The 25,047-nt window shown below is 38.1% G+C and overlaps 1 protein-coding gene across 1 annotated transcript; it reads left to right on the top strand.

The window, feature by feature from the left end:
- The first annotated feature begins 2,322 nt into the window (after positions 1-2,322).
- On the top strand, positions 2,323-20,568 carry LOC127417919 (clathrin interactor 1-like). Its single transcript, XM_051658183.1, is given in 13 exon segments — positions 2,323-2,505; positions 5,716-5,820; positions 5,972-6,068; positions 6,224-6,332; positions 6,434-6,598; positions 7,602-7,624; positions 7,626-7,786; positions 8,079-8,301; positions 8,520-8,604; positions 11,653-11,730; positions 13,667-13,944; positions 16,386-16,569; positions 18,554-20,568. Coding segments are annotated over 13 exon segments (1,899 nt in total). The 5' UTR covers positions 2,323-2,464; the 3' UTR covers positions 18,904-20,568.
- Positions 20,569-25,047: the final 4,479 nt, after the last annotated feature.

Raw genomic sequence — 25,047 nt, 5'->3', positions numbered from 1 at the left:
CAAGAATTTAATTTCCCATCATTTATCATTTAAAAAAAGAAAAAAACAAAACAAAAAACTGAGAGAGAGACAATTGTATCAAAACAAAACGCTCTTTCTAAAATCTGAATGTTGATTTTGGGACATAAGATCAAATAGCTCTGCAAAGAAGGCTATATAAAATATTCCTCTTTATTTCAAGGACCATTTGGACAATGTGTTCTTTACTTTAGCTAAACGGTCTCTCTTGCAGAAGTCCATACAATTTCCATTTCCATTGAGATGTTCATTTTTTTTTTTTACAGTATCACTTTCCTTATGTTTAACACCCCCCCCCCCCCCCAGCATTTACATTTTATTTTCCACAATATATTCTCTGTTTCATCCATCTATTTGTGTTAAAAGTAAATGTACTATTTGATTTGCATCATTATTACAAAGTGTTGACCTTTGTAAACAGAAATGCATAAATTCATAAGTAACATATTCACCAATGAATATCATACTAGACTATAAAGCAATATTTTCCAGCTATGTTTGTCAAAGCTGTACATAATATGTCCTTGGATATATCACTGCTCATAGTAAGTTTGTTGTTTGTTTTTTCTTATACAACTAATCAGTGGCGGATTTAGGCATGAGCGACATGGGCAGTTACCCATGGGGGGTACACTTAATGCTTTTAATATTTTAATTAAATTGCTTAAAAAAAAACCTTTCTATCAAAGACACATTTTGATCCAGAAGCAAAGAATATTCTGAAGGATTCTTTACTGAATGTGTTTCCTTCAAAGGCTTGATCCTTGCAGTCAGACTGTCTATGGATTTCTTCATTGAACTTGTAGCAGTAATTGAAGCAGTTCCCATGGGTGTAGTGCATTTGGGGACGTTAAGTGCTGTCTCTTGTCATGCTATGTTTTTTGTAAAATAGGCTCTTTTTGTCAGTTTGCTGTGTTGTTCATTCATTGTTGTTGTTGTTGTTTTCATTTATTTATTTATTTTGTAAAAGTGTGCAAGAAGCCCCTAATGCTTGTTTTCCAGGAGAGACTCTCCCCTATCCCAGGGGGCTGTCATTTGTGGAAGGGCCTCCATTTTCACCCGTCACTAAGATAGCCCATCTACCAGAACACACAAAGTCTTGACGTTTCAACTCCTGAGAAATGGAATGGCTATTGGAGCTGACACCCAGAAACTTACTGTGTTCTCCCATGTTACTGTCTCAAATAGACAGATGTGACTGATAGAACTGGGCAGTGGCACTCTGCCTATCTGATTTAAATGGTAACACTTTATAATAAGGTTCTTTCTGTTAAAGGAATATTACGGGTTCAATAAAAGTTAAGCTCAGTCGACAGCATTTGTGGCATTATGTTGATTATACCACAAAAAAAATAAAAAAAAATAATTCAACTTGGCCCTCCTTTTCTTAAAAAAATAAAAAGAAATAATAATAATTAAAAAAAAGCACAAATCGAGGTTACAGTGAGGCACTTACAGAACAATAGAGGTGAATTAGGCCAATCCATAAACATTAAAATATGCTTTTAGAAATAATAAGCTTCACATTTCTGTCTTTAAAGCCTAAAAAATTGGCCCCATTCACTTCCATTGTAAGTGTTACCTCGATTTTTGCTTTATTTATTTTTTAATTTTATTTATCAAGAAAAGGAGGGCCAAGTTTTATTACATTTTTGTGGAATAATCAACATAATGACACAAATGAAAAGAAGGGATGAGCTGAATTTTTTTGTGGTAATTAACATTGTCACCAATGTTGTCAGTTGATCTTGTATTGAACCCGGAATATTAATTTAACTTTAGTAAATATATTAGGTATCATGAACTAACATTATTTAGTCATCTTGATTAATGTTAATTTATGAAAATACAGCTGTTCTTTGATATTTCATGTTAGATCATAATGTATTAACTAATGTTAAAATATAGGCCTACAACTTTTAGTTTTAAAAAATGTATTAGTACAAGTTGAAATTAACAAGATTAATTAATGAATACATGTAAAAGTATTGTTTAGTTCATGTTGACTAATTTTGTAACTAATGTACGTGAATTGTAAAGTGTAACTATTTAAATTTAAAGGCACATTTTTTTTTTTTCATATATTTTTGCTTTGTTGGTTTCCAGTGTTGCTTTTATTTATTTATTTAGCTATAATTTGAAACAAGTCCATCGGTATCTTTCAGATTTATAAAATGGATTCATATTACATTTGTACTTTGTGGGTTCCTTTAATGTGCCTTTTGTCATTCTCGTATCCTCATCAAGGATGTGTTTCTGCTAAAGCAGCCTACGAAATTTCCGTAAGTGACCGCGCATTTCCGTAGTAACCTGTGTGGCCTGAAGCAGCGTAAACTTCTCAGAGTTCATGCTTTGGGTTTCGTGACAGCTCGACTGGCACGACCAGCGGACTTCAAGGGCTGGAATATCTGTTTTCGCGACCGAAAGCCTCAACGACAGAGCCAAGATGTTGAACATGTGGAAAGTGAGGGAGCTGGTTGATAAAGCGTGAGTATTATGAATGTTTTTGAAGGTGTTTCGGTGTCCCGTCTCATACCTGTTGAAAAAGAGACACGTACGCACTCGCTGACGTCACATCGTACTCTCGAGGCAGGAGTTAGCACATTGGCTAACTGCAGCTTTGTTGACACACGAAAAGTCACTTATTTCGCCAGTTTCTACAGAAACAGCCGTCTCAGTCGTCTGTATTGCTTCAGAAGACATTTTCCACGTGTGCACTGCGGCTTAATTTTGTTTTCAAGACAACTCTGTCGTTAAACTATGTCCTTACTACTGGTGGCTAATCCTGACAGTTGCTAAACTTGTGTCGGCTGTCAAAACAGACGCATCTGTGTTTAAATGTGTTTTGAAAATATTCTCCTATCAAATTAACTTATCTGTTGTTTCCCTTTCTGAGTGAGAAAATCACTATAAAGGAAGTGAAATGTAATATTAACGAGGTGTCAGTGTTGCAGTAACTTTTACAGTCAGACACAGTATTCAAGCTAACCTGTCAGCCAGTTATGAAAAATGACGCATTGTTCATATTTGTGTGCCGTTCCTGGCTGACTAATTGGCATACTGATGACACTTTCTGGATGTAACATTGTTACAAAGACTGTACGGATAAAGACGGTTGCGTAGCTGGCATAATGGAACCCGTTTAGTTTCATGGAAACTGCTGGTATCGATGCAGCTGTTAGAAACTTATTAAAACCACTTCCGGCTGATAGAAACATGGATCTCTCTAAGCCTCTTCCGGCTGTGATCTCTAGCATGTAGACTGTCATCTAAGGTTGCTTGGTGGGAAAGTATGGCAATTCAGAATTGTGTTTATCTTGAGAAGTGCCAAAGTCAAGGCCGAGTTAAATCCCATCTCTTTACATAAACTCACGGTCATAGTTACAGACTTATTTCTCAGACTTGAATATTTCACTTCAGAGATAGCCCTTAACCATCCGATGGGAGAACCACCGTTTTGCTTGACACTACAAGCTACATGTTTAATCATGTTATTTATTTATTTTATTTTATTTTATTTTTTTACACTTTACTAGTTTCCTATTGCAATTCACTTCACATTAAAGCAAGAAATTAGTTAGAAACTAAGTTTTCAACCTTAGTTTTTTATTGCTATGAGAATATATTGCCACCTTGTCCTTTCACAACAGTACTGTAAAGTCTACAATTCATAAATATGACATTGCTAAACAAACATTTGGGTGGATATATTGCCCAATCACAACTGAAACTGTGTAGCCTACCTACTTTCTTCAGCTATGAAACAAAACTTTGTTAACACTGTTGTATATGCTGTTTGAAGTTTAGGGGTTGAGCCGGTTAATAGCGGCTACATTTAATTCCTGGAGAAGCGAACTGCTTTATATGCAAGATGAGGTGATGGATAAGAAAGAAAAAAGACCATAAGCTTACATTGTGACCTGTAAAAAATAAAACAAAACAAAAAACCCACTGTCATTTCCTGTATTTGCAAAACATGTTTGAAAGAAATTTTGCAAGCTGAAGTCATTTTGTTTGTTGTCTTTAAACTCAGTTTTGCTCACATCTCTAGCAGTCTGACCTTTTAACAGCCGCTTTGCCCATTATTGGGCCTCAGTGTAACCATGGGTGGGCTTACGAAGTGAGGGAATTCAGCTTCATGCTGATAAAGCAATGAGCAGCCTGTTCCAGAATGGTGTGAAATAGTCCCCAAATGTCACAGGGAGACTTAAGATAGTATTCATCCATCAGTACCAGGTATCAAATAGCACTGTACGAAGAATCTCACCAGTACTTCTTAGGAAGAAAAAATAAATAAATAAATAAAAGCAGCCTGCATCATCACCAAGCTGTCCACCCAGTTAATGCAGCTGACTGGTCTGGCGTGTTGTTGATAAGCAAGACACACATTCCTGTTCATTCCAGGTCTTTTAGAAAAAAGAAATGAATGCAGCCTTCAAGCATAGGCAAACAAATGCCTGACCTCTTTTGTCTCCTCTATATACATCTGGTGGTTTGTTTATGGTACAAGCTATCTGTTTGACCATAGTGATTCTGTCATTGTGCATATTATTGTCTTTTTTTAAACTAATTTGTTATTAAACGATGACATAAGCATGGCAATATATTTTTAATCTTTATACTGTACCTGCTTACTTTCAACTTTAACATGTTTGAGCTTCCACAAAGCAAGATGGTACCTTCATCTCCCTTTTTTTTTTTTTTTAAGACGAGGGTTTAGTTCTTATAGGCTGTAAACTAAGCTGTTAGAAAAAGGGCTGTGGTCTCTATTAAAACCACAAAAATCTCAGTGAAGGAAAGACTCAGGACTGCCTAGTGCGCTTATATTTGATCCACCTTCTATTCTCTGCGAGTTTGTCCCACACCCCACCCATTTACTGAGCTCTCGTGTGTCTTGTATAACCACTCTTTATATCACTCTAGTTACTATATGTCTCTCTAGTGCTGAACTGGTTTCACATAATAATGGCTTTTGGTGGCCTACGGTATTTGACAGTGGCGTCAGAGATTTTTGATGGTGTTGAGCAGTTATTTGAATAACTGTTCTGAAGTGTCTCTTTTTCTAGTTTGTTAGTAAAGGAAAAAGAGTTTCCTTTTTTAATGTTTAGGGGATGTTATGTTGAGTAAGAAATTAGTTGAGTGCCCTAACATCATTTGGTTGACAGGGCTGGTAATGACCCTCATAGCAGAACAGAATTTGGACACCACATAGTCTTATATAGGCGTTTTGTAACAATGTGCTTTCTTAATACAAATGGTATTTCTGTCAGTTTCTCAGTGTGTGGGCATTAAACATACATTTATACAGTCCATTCCAAACTTTGAATGTTTCTCTCATATTGCACAAAACTTCTGTATTTTCTTGTAGAACAGTTGCCTATAGGCCTAGCTGAGAGATTATTGTCATTTCCATCTTGCTCAACTTTGCTTAAAACTTAAGTAATATAGAATTTATTCTTACACTCTCACACAAACTAGACAACCATTTAATAACCAATTACTGATCTCCACTTATTGCATTAATTTTAAAACTGAATTATCTGACATGATTTGCTTATTAAACTTTATGCTACTTTTATTTTGTGGGTTACATTTAAACTTCTAGCTATGATAGGCTCTTGCAAATAATGAAAGGCGTGGACTAGTTTAAGATCTGTTTTTGTTTTAATCTTTGTATTTTAATCTGTTTTTTTTTAGAACCAATGTTGTGATGAACTATACAGAAACTGAGTCTAAAGTTCGAGAAGCCACAAACGACGACCCATGGGGACCCTCTGGGCAGTTAATGGGGGAGATTGCCAGGTAAGCGGAGGGACTTTGATGGTTGATTTGTAATTTCTTAGCACTCTTTCTGTGAACTTTATATTGTCTCTTTAACTGTCAATAGTTACACATACTTGCAATGTAACAAGCCTGTTAAGATACAGTTTGACTGTGTTCTAATTCATTTCAGGTCCACCTTCATGTACGAGCAGTTTCCAGAGGTAATGAACATGCTGTGGACCAGAATGCTTAAAGACAACAAGAAAAACTGGAGACGAGTATACAAGGTATGCTCTAAGAAAGTATATTGATACCAAAGGGATATTTACGCTGGGAACATGCTAAACAGGTTACATAAATACTGTGTCCTAATATCAGCTGTACACAATCCAGATTGTTTAGTTGTGCTGTAATGTGTCCTGCACTGTCCTCTCCACATCAGTCTTTACTGCTGCTGGCTTACCTGATCAGAAATGGATCCGAACGGGTTGTCACTAGCACAAGAGAACACCAGTATGATCTGCGGTCTATTGAGAGCTATCATTGTGTAGGTGAGTCAACAGCACAGAGGCAGGAGTAAAATTGTTCCTTTCCACTCTGCTGGAGTTTGAGGTCTATCAGATGCTGGTCATGTATGGGGTTTGTGTTCCAGATGAAAACGGGAAAGACCAGGGTATCAATGTGCGCCAGAAAGTGAAGGAGCTGATAGAGTTTGTCCAGGATGATGACAGATTGAGAGAAGAGAGGAAGAAGGCCAAGAAAAACAGGGACAAATACATTGGAGTGTCTTCTGATACTATGGGGGGCTTTAGATACTGTATGTACTAAACTTGCTCTCTTTCCGCCACTCTCTATATACACACTGTCCACACTGCCCACTTCATGTTTGCATGTGCTGCATTATTCAGATAATTTTCTTTCATATGTGGAGGAATAAGAGATGTTTTACACCACACAAAAAGTGATCCATATTCAGGAAAGGAATTTATCTAAGCGGGCCTCTCAGTAAACAAGCTCTGAGTTTTAATGTTACGTGTGATAGGATGGTGATGCTCTGTTTCATCTCCACTGTATGTTTTTTTTTTTTTGATACACCACATGGCTGTTTTTTCCTTGCCAGATGACAGCATAAATTATGTATGTGAGGTTCTTAATTGGGAAAAATAACTAAATATGGATTTTTTCAGATTTAATTGGTGTATTGTGTCTAATTTTCTGGCATGTAGCAATAAAGCTTGGAACTTGATATGCATCTTAATACTGTATATATTTTTGAGATGGCAATATATTCGGTAATGTATCCCCAGTTCTTAAATGATACTTTGAAGAATGGGGCAGTTTATACCGGAGAGATTTGGAAACCGTTCTGTAGGTTCAGAAGCATCTGTACATTGACAACATTTACAATTCACATCACCAGTGTTTTTCATCAATTAACAAGTACAGTATTTTTTTTTTTCCTCGTTTATATTCATGTCAACATAAAATTACAATTCACAATTTTACTTTCTTGAAAACTTCAAACTTAAACTTCAAACTTTCTTAAAACTCTTTTTGTGAATGATTCATGCATGTTATTTGTAATCTTCCTTCAGAATGTTATGACTTTTATTCCCCCTTTGAATTTTTTTAGTTGTCATAGAGACGATGAAAAAATTATAGAACATTTTTCTTCCTACTATTTGTGTCACATTTTGGAAGGAAAATGGGTTGCAAACAGCATTGCATGTTGACTTTGTCTTTTAAGAGTTAAATGAAGCAATGCTTGCGCTTGTAATATCTCCATAGCAAACTTCCTTTCCTGTTTGTGTGTTCTCCAGCGGAGGATAGGTTTGATTTCAAGAGACTCACGCTCAAAATGGGATGAAGACTGGGACAAGAACAAGGGGGCTTTCCCATTCAGTGAGAAACTGGGAGAAATCAGCGACAAGATTGGGAGCACCATCGATGACACCATCAACATGTTCCGCAAAAAAGATAGGGACGATTCACCTGACAGATTCAGGTCAGGACCCCCAGGCCGTTTCACCTTCCTCTCTCAGATCACCTCCCACAAATCTCCAAACACTCTGCCAGTTCTTCTTTTGTTTTCTGAAGCACAAAGAGCATAAATAGTATAACTAATTATAAGAACAAAAATCATTGATGACTGTTTATTTGTGTGCTCATGAACTGATAGTGTTTTGTCACATCATTTTGTCCTAGTTTACTGATTCCCAAAGCAAGGAAACATTTTGTTATTTATCTGGTGTGTACACTAGGGCTTGCACAAGCTTAACTTTCTCTTTTTTCTATAGTGATGCAGATGAGGACCGAAATCGGGCAGCACGAAACGGGCAGTCAGGGAAATCAGAATTTAAAGATGACGAAGAGACGGTGACAACCAAAAGTGTACAGATCGTCCAAGCAACAGAGACCACTGCCACTCGGAAGAGAGGAGGCGCCTCCAAAACGATAGATCTGGGAGCAGCTGCGAATTATACTGGCGATAAACCCTCCACCAACACAAACACTAACCAGGTAGCAAAGATAAAGAGAAACACTAGAAACAATGCCCATGCCTTTACTTCTTTTTTTTTTTTCTGTATAGATAAACTTCCCTGGTATTTGGACAGATAGATACTGCCTTTTATTCAAAGTCAACAAGAGACAGTGCTAAATTAAATGTGAACTCTTTACTGCCATCTTGTGGCAGCTGTTGACAATGGTTTCAGTTTGTCCTCTCTTTGTTGCTGTAGACCACACCAGCAGTGAGCCAGCCCAGTGGTGGTCTGGTGGACTTGTTCTCAGCAGATCCTGCACCTGCTCAACCAGCCTCCAAAGGTGACAATAGTGACACAATTCTGTTGGATTTCTCAACAAAGTTGACAAAATCTTAGTTGAAGGAATACTTAAATTTAGCTATGTTGCATGTACTATGGTGTGACATACTGTACTCCATCTACAGCTATTTTAAACTGCATTTGCAATTATTTTATTTTTTTTAATAATTGTTATGCATGCAGATTTTATGACCCCATATTTATTGAAAGAATACATGCGATGTTGAGAAGAGCTCTGTTTGGAACCTGTTTAGGAAGAAGTGATATTGAAGGCTTCAACTTCAACTAATTAATTGATGTAGGGAGAAAAGAGGAAGGGATGAGAAGATTATTGAAAGTAGTAGAAAGCTATTGGATCCTCCTGCCATTAGTTTGTGGTTTTCGGGGCCCTGTGGCCACAGTGAAGTTTAGCATATGTGCTCTTCTGCGCTGCTCTTGACTGCTGTAGCCATTAAGTCACTGGGGCCAGATGTTAAAGTGGTCCCTGGTGGGTGTGTAATGCTGAGCAGATGCGTACCTCCTTCTCCTAACAGTCCAGCTCTCTTTTCCTCTACCAGCCAAACAACTGCATCTGTCCTTCTCCTCCAAATAACTCCAGCCACAGGCTGCTGGAATTTAACATGACCAGTGTGTGTCCCTTACAGACACTAACAGATGTTTCTTATTTCTGACTGTCCTCTAAAACCTTCCAAAGCCTTGCTGTCAACTGCTTACATGGGAAGCTGCCTTCTAAGACATCCTGACTGAGATGGAACCTCATAAGTGGCAGCAGCTCTGTGAGCCACACAAATAGCTCTCTGCATGGGAGACTCGACTAATGCTGCACATTGTTGCTAAGCTATGTCATGAGACTCCAATAAGCATAAAATATATAACACACACAAATGTTGGGTAAAATATATTTTTTTAATTAAACAGTTTTTACCAATACTTTTCAGTATTGAATGAAATATAGTCTGTATACAATAAATAGTTGTTTTACTTCATCTTTTATTTTTGTCCTCTGAGATAAGTGGAATGCAATATGTCATTGCCTTCTCCGTGAAAGATACATACAGTACAATGCTGCCTTCATCCACACTAATTCGTTTTCATTTGAAATTTCCATTTTCTGTTTTTTAACATTATAGTTTTGCAAAGTCTGCAGTACTAGAGAGTATTTTCCAAGGTGTCCATTTTTAGTTGAAGGGTCAGTCCATCTCAAGTGGTTCAATAATTGTAAAGTTGGTTGCTTGACCATTTTTAATTTTCCTAATTTTTTTTTTTTAGTGATTACCTCTATGTATTGGTATTGCAAAACCACCAGTTTTTTATTCTTATTTTACTTGGATTAACCACGACTGCCATCTTTGTGTCATGGCGCACAACACATTTTGGTTATACAGCTGTTTACAGAAACCTCAATATCTCGGCTCAGGATGGTCCTATATCCTTGGAACAAATACTGATCTCTAGAGTACATTGCAAGTTACATGTATAAACATTCTGCACATTCTTGTTCCTTAGATTTAGAACTTAAGTCCTAATTCCACTGATTAAGATTCCACTGGTTACAGAGCTGGGGCTAGTAGAAATCTGGGGAAAAGCCTACTTTATTCATGCGTTCTGAGACTCGAACCCTTCTCATTATAAATTGACCCTAAAAGTGGAACTTTGAGCAATCTTGAGCATTACATTAGGACTTAAGTTCTAAGTGCCTTGTAATGTACTCTAAAGATCAGTTTTTGTTCCAAGGAGCTAGGACCATCCTGAGCCGAGATACTGTGGTTTCCGTAAACAGCTGTATAATCAAAATTTGTCGTGTGCCATGACACAAAGATGGCAGTCGTGGTTAAACCAAGTAAAATAAGAGTAAAAAACTGGTGGTTTTGTAATAACAATACATAGAGGTAATCACTGAAATAAAATTAGGAAAATAAAAAATGGTCAAGCAACCTGTATTGGACCACTTGAGATGGACTGACACGGAACAAAACGATGTTCCAGTGTGAATGAGAGGCGTAAACGTAACAAAATCGATGCGTTTTCAACCTAATACATATTAAGCCAGCGTCACACTAGCAGACTCCAAACAACTGGATTTTGGACAAGGGTGTCACACATGCAAACTGTTTTGTTGAGAGATCTCACTCTCTTCAGTCGGAGGTACTTCCCTGTCACGTGGAGCTCTCCGAAATAACAGGAGTACCACGTGAGCATAAACAATTGAAATGGAGTGATTTAGGATGTGATTCAATGAGTAACTTTACTTTGTGAAATTATGTTATTGTGTATTTATCCCCTCGAGGCTTGCCGCAGAATGCATGCCCATATGCAGCTTTAAGTGAGTAAAGAAATTACATTCAATAAAAACAGACTGTTTTACCTCCGCGTTCTGATTTCATTGGTCGTTTAGGAGTATAGGAGAAAAATGCAGGAAAAACCTTTGGTAACAGAATCCCTATGGATAGCAATCAGCATTTGTGATGATATGCAGCTGAGTGCAATGAAAACGTTCGGATCAGTTTGACATCTTGTCAGTTCTTCAATAAAAGAAGAAACTCATTGGTCACTTCAAGAGAACACGAGCCCGCATCGACGACAGAATTATTTTTTTTCTGTCATGTTGGATCCTTTTTTTTCCTTTGCTGGAAACATTAACTCAGCAGTGAGTCCCGATGGTCAAGTGATTAACAACCTCTTACTGGCAGATGCTAATGCTCACTTTGTCTCCCTCCGTCTGGCTGGTGATTATGTAAATAAAGCTCGCACATGAAAATCACTGGAAAAATCGGCTAGTGTGGTGCTGGCTTTATTGTGGACGTAGCCTTAGAATTTGGACAAAACAAGGCAGTTTAGTATGCAACGTAAAACAGTTGCCTACCTGTTAGAACAGCTTTCACGTCAGTTGCCTTAAAATGCTGCCTACTTAGGCAGCTCACTAGGTTTTGGAGTAGAGCACCTTCTGTATGTTCTGAACTTTTATCTTTTTCTCTAGACATAAGTGAACAAGATGTTTGGCCAATCTAAATTGTCAAATTTGTGAATCTCTTTCTTTCCCTGTTTTTAGGTTTAAGCTCTGATCTGATTTGCGGTTTTGCTGATTTCACTTCTCCTGAAGCTGCAGCCGGTCTTCCATCAACAGCTGGTATGTTTATGTAACCTCTCAAAATACCATCAGGTCAACTTTTAGCTCTGCTCATATGTAGTAACTTATACTCTCTGAAACATTGCAAAACCAAAAGTAAAATCTTGGTTTCTAAATAAATAAGGGTCTGTATTAAAAAAAAAAAAAATCACATGTTGAAATTTAAGCCTGAAGAAGTGCAACTTGAAAGACACTAAGGGCCCTATTTTAAGAGCGCTATGCCATAAGTCATACAGGCAATGTCAGTGGGCATGGCATTGAAGTTTTGGTGTTTTAGAGCAAGCATACGCTAAGTCTAGGCACAAGTGGGTTTGGTGAAATCACGTGCGCAAAGCGCTAACAGGCGTGCAATTTAAGCAAATCAAGTGCAATTTAATTCTGAGGTTCTTCTCCGGTTATTGCACCATCTGCGTCCTATTATATATTTAATTTCCTGTCAAGCACCACTGATATAAACAAAGACAGCACATTCATAAGAATTTGGTAGTGTAAATGGACTGTATGCAATGAATTAAAAGAATAGAAAAATGGACACAATCCTCTTATATGCATGGAAAATGTGGTTCTTTTTGGAGTTTGGATGTATGCCCAATTAAATTATAAAGAATATGTGTATTAATCATTTTCATCTACTAACACACAAATCTTGGCTTGTATTAACAGTGATTGTATCGGCACATACTTCACTTCTACCGGTCGATTTTTGAATTTAATTCATTTATTGAAACACGAAACAATTAAACCAAAAATATTTCTAAATTCAAATTACATTTCTTGTATATTTTACAACGAAAATATAATTAAAATGAAGTACTCAAAAAAAATCATACAGAATCCAAACATTTTAGCCTCCAACTTCTTCCACCGGCCTCTTTTGCAGTGACTTAAAAATCATGTGGAAAAATACCAATCAGATCATAAATACAACTGTAAATATAAGCAAAATAATAATAATAATAATTGAAAAATAAACCATGACCTCTAGATAGTTTAATACAAATCTCATACATTTTTGTTTCATAAAATGGTGATTGTCAGGGAAATACTTGGATTTTTCACAATATTTTCAGAGTTTGGACATAAACTTTATTACCACCTGCTGGTGGAATCTCCAAAGTGCAAATGCAGGAACGGAGTATGGACTTTGTGCTGAAACGAGACCTGCTTTTGAAGCATCTTAGCGTGATGACCTACTTCTCAGGAAAATAGCAAATTGCGCTTTGCGCCACTTCATTACCATACAATACACCCACAGATAGCGCTAATGCTCCCATTTGCTTTTTGCGCTGGCATGAAAATCGCAATTGAATCAGCGGTCTCACAAAAATTGAAATCTTGGAAATAGCTCTTGTTTTTTTTTATTATTGATATTTAAACGTAGTTCAGTGAGTATAACAGAAGGCTGTTTGTATTTTCTGCTGGACCAGATGTTGCCATCCTTAGCTGCCTGTTTATGAAATACTCCATGCAGAAAGCTCTTAAATAGTGACAGGGAGGGCGGCCATATGGTGGTGTGCTGTGCTTAAAAGCTAATGAGCACAGACACATTTCAGCTCTTGTTGGGTGTGACATGTCACTCTGTACTTTTCTGGGACTGAGTTGGAGTGACAGAGTCTGAGATTCTTTTGATATTTATGCAGCATGTCTTCAGAGTCATGGTGGTTTCATTACCATTTCTCTTATGTCTCTGTAACTTTTTATAGCTCATTTGAATGCAAATGAACATTCTTTACTTTGTCTGGTCGATGATAGAGCCTGAATTGAAGCCAGTTTTTTCCTTTTCTGCAGTTAAACACAAAGTTGCCTTTTGATCAAAAGGCCTCAACACTATTTTAGTGTCCTGCTGTGTTGCCTGTACTCTCCATCACTCTTATTAACACAGCAACAGTTTGGGCTGCTCTTTTCCCTTTAATTGTAGATTTTTGTCTTTCCTCAGCCCCAGCATCTAGTGGGAATGGAGACTTTGGCGATTGGAATGCTTTTTCTACTGCCCAGCCAGCCGTGCCTGCAGCCCAGCCTGTCAACGCTCCGGGAATAGACCTTTTCTCAGGTCTACAGGCCACACCTGCTCCTGCCTCTGTTTCCACAGCACCATCCGCTGACCTCTTTGACCTCATGGGCTCCTCCCAGACCACTAGCATCAGCTCCTCCCAAAGCATGAACTTCTCCATGACCACCACACAGAACATTGGCCTGTCAACATCTAAATCACAGGTGTCTACTGCTTTCATTAGTTTTCCCTTCATTAGTATGTGTATGAGCATGACTGCATGTTCTTAATACATCTACTTGAAAATGAGTACTTGATACCTGATGCAGTCATATTTATCTACTTCAAGACCCCATGAAGTGTTTTGATGAAAGCAGTTTTCATTCCTATTTCTATATATCCTATTTAAGATATTGAGGAATTTGAGGCGGGGCATATGGAAGGGTTGTCCTTTTTTATAGCCAATAGTCCATTACAGCCCGACAAAATCATGACCAATGAGTCAAACTTAAGTGTGACAGTTTTGCAGAGCCATTTAACCGTAAATCGTTTCAGCTTAACTTACAAATTAGAGTTGTTGCATTGCCTTAGGTGTCATCGTCTTATATACACTATATTGCCAAAAATATTCGCTCACCCATCCAAATAATTGAATTCAGGTGTTCCAATCACTTCCATGGCCACAGGTGTATAAAATGAAGCACCTAGGCATGCAGACTGCTTCTACAAACATTTGTGAAAGAATGGGCCGCTCTCAGGAGCTCAGTGAATTCCAGCGTGGTACTGTGATAGGATGCCACCTGTGCAACAAGTCCAGTCGTGAAATTTCCTCGCTACTAAATATTCCACAGTCAACTGTCAGTGGTATTATAACAAAGTGGAAGCGATTGGGAATGACAGCAACTCAGCCACGAAGTGGTAGGCCACGTAAAATGACAGAGCGGGGTCAGCGGATGCTGAGGCGCATTGTGCGCAGAGGTCGCCAACTTTCTGCAGAGTCAATCGCTACAGACCTCCAAAGTTCATGTGGCCTTCAGATTAGCTCAAGAACAGTGCGTAGAGAGCTTCATGGAATGGGTTTCCATGGCCGAGCAGCTGCATCCAAGCCATACATCACCAAGTGCAATGCAAAGCATCGGACGCAGTGGTGTAAAGCACACCGCCACTGGACTCTAGAGCGGTGGAGACACGTTCTCTGGAGTGACGAATCACGCTTCTCCATCTGGCAATCTGATGGACGAGTCTGGGTTTGGCGGTTGCCAGGAGAACGGTACTTGTCTGACTGCATTGTACCAACTGTGAAGTTTGGTGGAGGGGGGATTATGGTGTGGGGTTGTTTTTCAGGAGCTGGACTTGGCCCCTTAGTTCCAGTGAAAGGAACTCTGAATGCTTCAGCATACCAAGAGATTTTGGACAATTCCATGCTCCCAACTTTGTGGGAACAGTTTGGGGATGGCCCCTTCCTGTTCCAACATGACTGCGCACCAGTGCACAAAGCAAGGTCCATAAAGACATGGATGAGTGAGTTTGGTGTGGAAGAACTTGACTGGCCTGCACAGAGTCCTGACCTCAACCCGATAGAGCACCTTTGGGATGAATTAGAGCGAAGACTGTGAGCCAGGCCTTCTCGTCCAACATCAGTGTCTGACCTCACAAATGCGCTTCTGGAAGAATGGTCAAAAATTCCCATAAACACACTCCTAAACCTTGTGGAAAGCCTTCCCAGAAGAGTTGAAGCTGTTATAGCTGCAAAGGGTGGGCCGACGTCATATTAAACCCTATGGATTAAGAATGGGATGTCACTTAAGATCATATGCGTCTAAAGGCAGATGAGCGAATACTTTTGGCAATATAGTGTACTTTAACTTTTACATATTGCTGTGCCTCAACATTACATTTAAAAGAAAATAAAGAATAGAGATGAAACAGCAATAAAGGGCCTATGTTTTACATGGATTATGTGGTTTTCATTCGGATCATCCATTTGTGGAGTACTTAATACTGCTCATTTCAGTGGAACTGTACACTAAACACTATTTACGCAAGAAAAGACAATTCTTGCCGAGGTTCAGAGCCAGCGGTGTGCAGGCAACATGAAAGTGAAACAAGCGAGGGTTAACAAGCAGCATCTGCACAATTTTCCACCCACCCCCTCCACATTACCCAACAAGCCACGTCCCCTAGGGACGCCCATCACAGAGAATGGCAGAATGAGGAGGAACAAGTTTAAGTCAGAAAAACCATTAAATTGAAACAAAAGCCTTGCACAAAGATAATATTTGCATGCTAAAAGCCTGACCTACTTTAAAATGGCAACTTTTGTTTGGCTTAAGAAAAAAGCATGGTACAATTAGTTGTGCTTGAGATGCATTTGAACATGCTGAAATAATTTTAGGGAAAGACGGTGCCTTTCATCCAACATTTTTGTCTTTTTTAAATATCTTGATAACCCTAAATCTTGATGACCACAGTGGAATGTTCTGGTGTAATAGTACTGCCTTTTAACTTTTACTTGTGTCATTCTGCCATTGACAAATTTAAATACCATTGTAGAATTGTATCATGCTTGAACTGTAGCAGAACAGTATCATTGTAACAAAGTTGTCATCTCATATGGTTGGTTGTAGATGTACAAACTGACTCAATTTTCCTTTGGTCTTTGCAGCCACTTCAGCCTATGGGGGGCACACTGGTGCCCCAGCAGCTAGTGGCACAGAAACCCAATCCCACAGCCTCTGTGCCTTCCACTTGGTCCAATTCTAATGTAGACATAAGCCTGGACTATCTTGGCCCAGGCATGCAGCCACCCAAACCCTCTCAGCCCACACTCAACATGATGCAGCAACATGGTAAGCATGGAAACAGATTTGGAGTCCTTTAAATCTGGATGCTGTTAAGGAAGAAATCAAATACATTTATCTGAAATTAAGACCATTAGTATAAGAACTTAAACTCACCCCCTCCCATGTTTCTCATTGAATTAATATTTTCACTAGGGCAATTAACATTTAAATGCATGTGAATAATGAAATATGTTTACACTAAGGCTGTTGATTTAACACGTGAATTCAGTACAATTAAATAAAATAAAAAACTTGTTTAAAAAAAAAACACAAAAAAAAAACAACGCAATTAATCATGCTCCCTGACTGTACGTAATTTCCATATAAAGGCATTTTCCCAGCAACGGAGCAATTCAGCAAGTACCACCTCCCAGTCAGCAGGGGGCAGTCAGAACAACTCCTAAAGTAACACACAGTACAGGCAACATGCAGCTGTAGACACAACAAGCTGACAGCTGTTCAAAGAGGGCTGGTCGGAGCAGAATGCACGTTTTTGTTTTTTAAGTTACAAACTACAGTACATTTAACTACTGTGTGTGTGTATATATATATATATATATATATATATATATATACACACACACACACAGTACTGTGCAAAAGTCTTAGGCACATAAGATGTTTCACAAAATAATTTGTCTTAAGATGGATATTTATATATTTTATATCTATAGCTTTAATGTGTCAATAGGAAATATAAATGTTAGACTCCCAAACATTATTTTGCAAATAGAAAAGATTAGAATAGAAGAACAGAGTGCTCTGCAACAGATGTCATGGCCCCCACAAAGCCCCCCACTGAACATCGAGTCAGTCTAAGATAACATAAATAGACAGAAGCAATTGAGACAGCCTAAATAGATAGAAGAACTATGGTAAATTCTCCAAGAAGCCTGGTACATCCTATCTGCCAACAACCAAGAAAAACTGTGTCCAAGTGTACCTAGGATGTTTTAAAGGCAAAGGTGGTCACACTGATTATTGATTCAGCATTTTTATGTTTACTGGACTTTGTATGACATTAAGTGATAAATGAAAACTATTTATGTCATTATTTTTTGAAGACATCCTCACTATGCAACATTTTTCACAAGTGCCTAAAACTTTTGTACAGTACTGTGTGTGTGTGTGTATCTATATATATATATATATATATATATATATATATATATATATATATATATATATATATATATATACACACACATGTATAATAAAAATATTAATTCACATACACTACCGGTCAAAAGTTTTGAAACACTTACTCATTCTTTATTCTATTTTATTTTTTCTTCACATTTTAGAATAATAGTAAAGTCATCAAAACTATGGAATTACATAAATGGAACTATGGGAATTATGTTGTGACTAAACAAAATCCAAAATAAATCAAAACTGTGTTATATTTTAGCATCTTCAAAGTAGTCACCCTTTGCCTAGAATTTGCAGACATGTACTCTTGACATTTTCTCAACCAACTTCTTGAGGTATCACCCTGGGATGCTTTTTAAACCGTACTGAAGGAGTTCCCATCTATGTTGGGCACTTATTGGCTGCTTTTCTTTATTATTTGGTCCAAGTCATCAATTTCAAAAACTTTTTTTTTTATTTTTATTAAATTTTAGTTTTATAATGAAATAAATTAATATGGTGGCACAATTATATTTTTGTCTACAAAACTAATTTCAAACATTTAAGCATACGCCTTCAGATCAAAAGATTTTTAAGATCATGAGAAACATTTCAGTCAAGTGTTTCAAAACTTTTGACCGGTAGTGTAATTCAAAGACACTTCCTTTTGTTTTGCAGACAATTAAAGCATTGTTTATTTGACAATAGAAAATGTGGCTTTAGAAGTTAATATATTGTTTGGTTTATACAGTGTGTGTGTGTGTGTGTGTGTGTGTGTAAGATGTATTGTAATCAATTGACAGCTCTAATTTTCACATTTATTGCTGTTATGTCTGTTTCTCTATTTATCTTGCAATAGGAGTTCAGACCCCAGTCAATATGATAACTCAGGGCTTTGCTGGAATGAACCTGGGCATGCAGGCCACACCGGCAATGATCAGACCACCGGCAAATGCCATGATGGGAGGAATGAACATGGGAATGCAGCCAGCCATGGCAGGTAGTGTTATGGGCATGCCACCCATAGGAGGAATGCCACTTAACCAGGGCATGATGGGAATGAATATGAACATGGGCATGTCTTCAGCTGCCATGGGAATGCCAGGAAACATGGGCATGGGTCCAGGAATGCCAGTCATGGGGATGAGCCCTGCCGTGGGGCAACCTAAGCAAGATGCCTTTGCAGATTTTGCCAACTTTGGGAAATGAATTGCAGAGAGAGTTGTGAACAGTCCTTCTGGAGGTATGACCATGAAGAAGCTATGAAGAACTACAAGACAAAGACTACTTGAAAGATGTCAAATAAAGACACACAGGAAAAACTTGTTCAAATGATTATGATGTACAACTGGATGATTATATTATTTTATATGTTCTGATCAGCTGTACCAAGGAGCCCTATTTAGGGTGGCTGGTTTGTTCTGAGAATCATGTCAGTCATTGCACGTGCACAGCTCGCATTTCTGTGGCATTGTGATTTTGCTTTAAGTCTAACAACAATTCTAACTGTAGAGGTACGTTAAGGAATGTGATGGCAATGAATTGCTCCGGTTGACTGTAGACTTTACCCACTCACACAACTTAAAGTTCTTAAATTAACCCAATAAGTATTTGGGTTCCTAATGCTGCCGACAGATCACAATTATGAATTGATAGAATGACCTTGCCTCATGCCTTAAAATAACCTGTACATATTAAGTAAATATTTTTACACGCAGGCAGTAAGTTATTGAGTTACAAAATTATTAACATAAGATTTTTTTGAATGGAGTACACCCTGTAATCATTTGTCGTTTTGTATTTGATTATAGTTTTTATTTAAATAATCATTCTCTCTAGTGAAATGAAGTACTTTAACATCAAGATGATAAAATCCATCCATCCATCCATCCATTCATCTTCTATAGCCGCTTGTCCTATGCAGGGTCACGGGTAGTTCTGGAGCCTATACCTGCTGTCTCGGGCTGAAGGCAGGGAAACACCCTGGACAGGTGGCCAGTCTATCACAGGGCAACACACACAGACATACACATTAGATGAAAGAATGACAATTCTAAATTAAAACCATTGTGGCCTTTAAAATGGTTAGCCTGTACATTTTGAATGGAAACCTGATTCGCTTTGCATTTTTATGAAAATTAAAAAGTCTGTTATAGACCGGGGATGTGATTTTTCAAAGCCGTAACATGTGGTGCCTGTCAGTCTGTTGCCTTTCTTTTTTTCTGAATATTTCTTCCAAGACAATATGAAAAGTACAGTATTTATTAAATGTACCGTTAAAGATCAATATCCAGTGACGTACATATATGCACACGTTCTCTCTCTTTTTTCTTTTTTTTTTGCATGGTTAATTTATAAGGAAGAGTTTGGGTGACTACAAGAATTTTTATATATATATATATATTAACCTAATATGGGTTTTTATTTTTATGCAGGTCTGCTCCTGCGTGAGAGTATAGGGTGAGGCTATGTGCTGAAACCAGTGAATCTGACATGCCCAGGTAGCACTGTTCAGAGTTTGATTCTGTATCCAGAGGACCGTCGCTGTATTGTCAAGATCATCTCTTTCTATCCACAGTGCGCACTGACACTAACTAAGCCCCTCCCCCTTGCATTCTGAGACTTTTTATAGCAATATGACCAAATTCTTCTTTCTTTTTTGCTGAAGGTTTTTTTTTTTTATTTTAAGTCAGGTCTGTTAGGAACTTTGAGTGGTTAAGGGTGTGGGATTGTTATTGGAAACACAATATGTTTATGCAAATATACAGCAAGCAACAAAAAATTCTTCCACTGAGAATGTTTGTTTTCAATTTCATACAATGACTTGATTGTACTTATGATCTTTTATGAATGACAGTAAAGAGTTGATTTCCATTGTCACTGTTATGCTTGCTTTTTATGTAAATATATATATATATACATATATACATATTTATATATATATGTATATGTATATATATATTAACATTTTATTGATTCAAAAGACAAGATTGAAGAAACAGAACATACATACACAGAATCAAATTATATAAAATTATATGTCCCTCCCCCTGAACATCCCAAGCACTGGCTAGGACACAATTTTTTATGTATTTATCCCCTATATTAATGACCGCCCCATCGCCTGAAATACAGAGTCTGGGGCTAAATTTGAGTGCCCAACACGTCACACATAAAACTCTGAACACTCAACCAAAATTCTTGGATCTTAACACACCACCAAAAAACATGGGTTGTGTCCCCATCTAACCCACCAAGCCTATACAATCTAGAAGGGGTCCAATATAATCGATGTAAAATCTTAAATTGCATAAGGCGCACCCTTGCATCTCTAGATGTAGACTTGACATTTTTTTAGAATCTTAGCCCACACTCCCTCCTCCAATGCCAAGTTTAAATCTTTCTCCCATAATATCTTGAGAGAAGTTGAAGCTCCATCCCCCAGACTCTGAATTAGCAGGGAGTAATACACTGATGCCTCTTGACCTATTCCAAAAGCAGTAATCAGCACTCCCAGAGTGTCTGCTGCTTTAGGGGGGTGTATGCTACTCCCAAAAAATAGTACAGAGCAGGTGGCACAGTTGTAAATATCTAAAGACTTGAGACCTGGGAATCCCATAATGTTGAACCATATTTTCAAAGGATCTCAACACTCCACTCTCATATAGGTCACTGAGCGTATTAATCTCCCTCACAATCCACTCTGTCCAGCAGAAAGGGGACTTATTAATACATAATTTTGGGTTCAGCCTTATGCTCAAAACAACATTTAAATAAATGTCTGAATTAAACATTCTGGACACTTTTGTCCATACTGCATGCAAATGCTAGATAACAGGGTGTAACTTAACTTCGGTTAGTTTGATAGAAAGGCTTTGCAATGGCGAGATAGGGGCAAGAACTTCCTGTTCGATACAAAACCAGGGAGGGGCTCTCTCATGTGGAAGTGACCAATGAGCCAAATGTCTGAGACCGAATGCATAATAATAAAACAAAATCTTGGGTAGGCCTAGCCCACCTTTGTCAATTGGCCTGTGTAATTTACAGAAGTGTAATCTGGGGAGCTTACCATTCCAAATGAAGGACATTGCTATACTATCAAATTGCTTGAAATAAGAGAGGGGGACATCTATAGGGAGAGATTGTAGCAGGTAGTTGAATTTTGGTATACAATTCATTTTAATAACATTAACCTTCTCAGTCAGCCCACCTGCCCACATTGCTCGAAAACCTTTTTATTAAAGGGTCAAAATTAACTAACTAAATCACACAAATTTGCTGGGAATAAAATACACAAATACTTAATGCCCTGTTTGGGCCACTGAAAGGCACCTGGCTGAAAAGCCGTTACCGGGTAGTACGCTGTCAGAGACAAAGCTTCGGATTTAGACCAATTAACTCTGTATCCTGAGAATTTAGAAAAGGAATTAATAATTCTGTGGAGGCAAGGCATAGAGCTAGTAGGGTCAGAGATGAATAATAAAATATCACTGCGTAAAGCAAAAGCTAATGCGCCACACTTCCCGCCATCACCCCTGGAAAATCATCCTCCTTTCTTATCGCGGCTGCTAATGGTTACAGGGCAAGACAGAACAATAATGTGGAAAGAAGGCAACCCTGCCAGGTGCCTCTATCCAGAGAAAAATAATCTGAAATTAATCAATTTGTTTGTACCACCGCTACTGGGTGTCTATAAAGTAACTTAATCCATCCATTAAAAGTATTCCCGAACCCATACATTTCCAAAATCTTAAAAAGATAATCCCATTCTGCCATATCAAACGCCTTTTCGGCGTCAAGTGAGATGGCAGCGACCGGAGTCTGATCATTCGCCACTGACCACAGGATATAGATGAAACGCCCAATGTTATCAGAAGAGCTACGGCCCCAAATAAACCCCACCTGATCTATATGTATAAGAGATGTCATAACTTAATCGGTTAGCCAAAATGTTTGACAATATTTTAACATCTAGCTGGATCAGGGAAATTGGATGGTAACTCTTACACTCGCTTGGATCTTTGTCCTTTTTAAGAATCAGACTGTTCCGGGCTTGTGTCATGTTTGGCGAAAACTTTCCATTCTTTAATGATTCCGTATAAACTTTTAGCAAAAGTGGAGCCAGTTCTGTAGCATAAGATCTAAAAAATTCAGCAGCAAAGCCATCTGACCCAAGAGCCTTGCCTGTTGGCAAGGCCTTGATTACCTCACCAAACTCCTCCAAGTTTATCTCAAAATGAAGAGAATGTTTTTGCTCAGCCGACAGTTTAGGAAATTCTAATGGTTCCATAAAGTTTCTAATATCCTCTTCAGTATATGAAGATGTGGAACTATAAAGATCAATAAAGTATTCTTTAAAGGCATTATTAATATCAGTGGTCGAGGTAAATATTTCACCACTAGTAGATTTCACTGAGGGAATGGTAGAAAAAGACTCTCTCTGTTTTATATATCTAGCCAGAAGCTTCCCTGCTTTGTCCCCCGACTCAAGTATGACTGTCTTGGCCTGAACAGCCAAAACTTCACCTTCCATGCCAAATAATATTATATCTGTATTTTAGTCGGGTCAATTCTCTGAGGCCATTAGACGACATTTGGCACTTCTGCTCTGCTTCGGCACTTTTAATATTCCCTTGCAATTCCATGAGTTCTTGTGCTTTGTATTTTTTGGTGAAAGCGGTATACTCTATAATCTGGCCCCTAAGAACTGCCTTAAGTGCCTTCCAAGCCACGCCCACAGAGGATACTGAGGACCAGTTGGTCTCCATATAGACACTGATTTCAGCCTTTAGCATTTGTTGGAATTCAGTATTTTGCAAGAGGGATACATTAAAGTGCCAACTATATGATTTCCTTTTCTTCATATGTGGCAACACCTCTAAACACACCAGGGCATGACCTGAGACTAAAATGTTTCCAACTGAGCAATCAACGACAGATGAAATGAGTGACTTCTATTCTAGAGTAAATCTTATGGACTGATGAAAAAAATGTATAGTCCCTACCGGATGGGTTCAAAAGTCTCCAAATATCTGTAAGACCAAGGTTTTTACACATCCTGTGAAGCGTCAGTGTTGCTCTATGGGGCTTGCACACTTTCACTTCACTATGATCAAGGACTGAGTCCATCAAAAGATTAAAGTCTCCTCCTAATATTATATCATGAGGGGTGCCAGCGGCTTGCAGCATCCCTTCAAGATCTAAATAAAAGCCCTGATCATCAACATTAGGTGCATAAATATAAGCCAAAATAAGACTTTATCCCTGAATTTCAGCTAAAACAATAATGATAAATTATCTATAAAAATTATTTAATAATTTAAATAATTATCTTTACTCTGTTTGAGACACTTGAATTGTAGATGTTTACTTATCAGTGTAATGACTCCCCTGCTCTTACTCAAGCCAACACTATTAAAAAAAATGTCCACCCCATATCTTTCCAAATGTGTCAGGTTCCTGTGGAGAAAGGAGCGTTTTTTTGAAGAAACACTATATCATATTTCTTAAGCTTAAGAAGAGAAATAACCTTCCTTCTTTTTATGGGGTGCCCCAACCCATTCACATTCCACGTGGAGAGAGACAATACACTCATATTAACATTTGACATAAGAAAAAATAGACTGTGTGTCAAAGACAAGATTATAAAGACCACATTCCAATATTAGTGCAACAATCAAACCCCGAACATCCCCCGGAACAAAACAAACAGAAAAAAGAAAAACATGCACATTAACCCCACGCACGACAGCGCCAACTGTCGTCTATCCCTCCAAACTCAAACAGTCCATGCACGCCTACGAGAGCCCTCGCGACAAACTTGCCATCGGATTGCTCAAGTCCGGTATTTCTGTACACACTGTGTGAGATAGAATTATACAGCAAAAGATAATCTATAAAACAAACTCCAGCCAATAGGCAGAATACACACAAAAAGCGTGTAGCTTCATCCATAAAACTAACCTGAATGTGTGTTATTCTACAAAATAAACTCCAGCCACTAGGTGGAACCAGCACAAAAAGAACGCACAGATTCTTCAGTCAAACGAATGTTCAGTAAGCCGGTCCACTCGGCTGCAACAAGAGTACAAGCAAATGACCTACTCACTCAAATGACCCTGCAAGAAACACTCCACAAAACAAACTCCAGCCGATATGTGGCACCAGCACAAAAAAAACATGCAGGTTCCTCAAACTGTCAAGCAGAAGTTCGGTGAGCCAGACCACTTGGCTGCAACATGAGTGCAAGCAAATTACTTACTCAATCCAATGACTTTGTAAGAATTACTCCACAAAATAAACTCCAGCTGATAGGCGGAATAAGCACAAAAAGAGCGCGCAGAATCTTCAAAC

This window comes from Myxocyprinus asiaticus, chromosome 27 (assembly GCF_019703515.2).
Source record: "Myxocyprinus asiaticus isolate MX2 ecotype Aquarium Trade chromosome 27, UBuf_Myxa_2, whole genome shotgun sequence".
Taxonomy (NCBI): domain Eukaryota; kingdom Metazoa; phylum Chordata; class Actinopteri; order Cypriniformes; family Catostomidae; genus Myxocyprinus; species Myxocyprinus asiaticus.
Note: the sequence above shows the minus strand (reverse complement) of the source record. Positions and strands in the feature narration are given on the sequence as shown.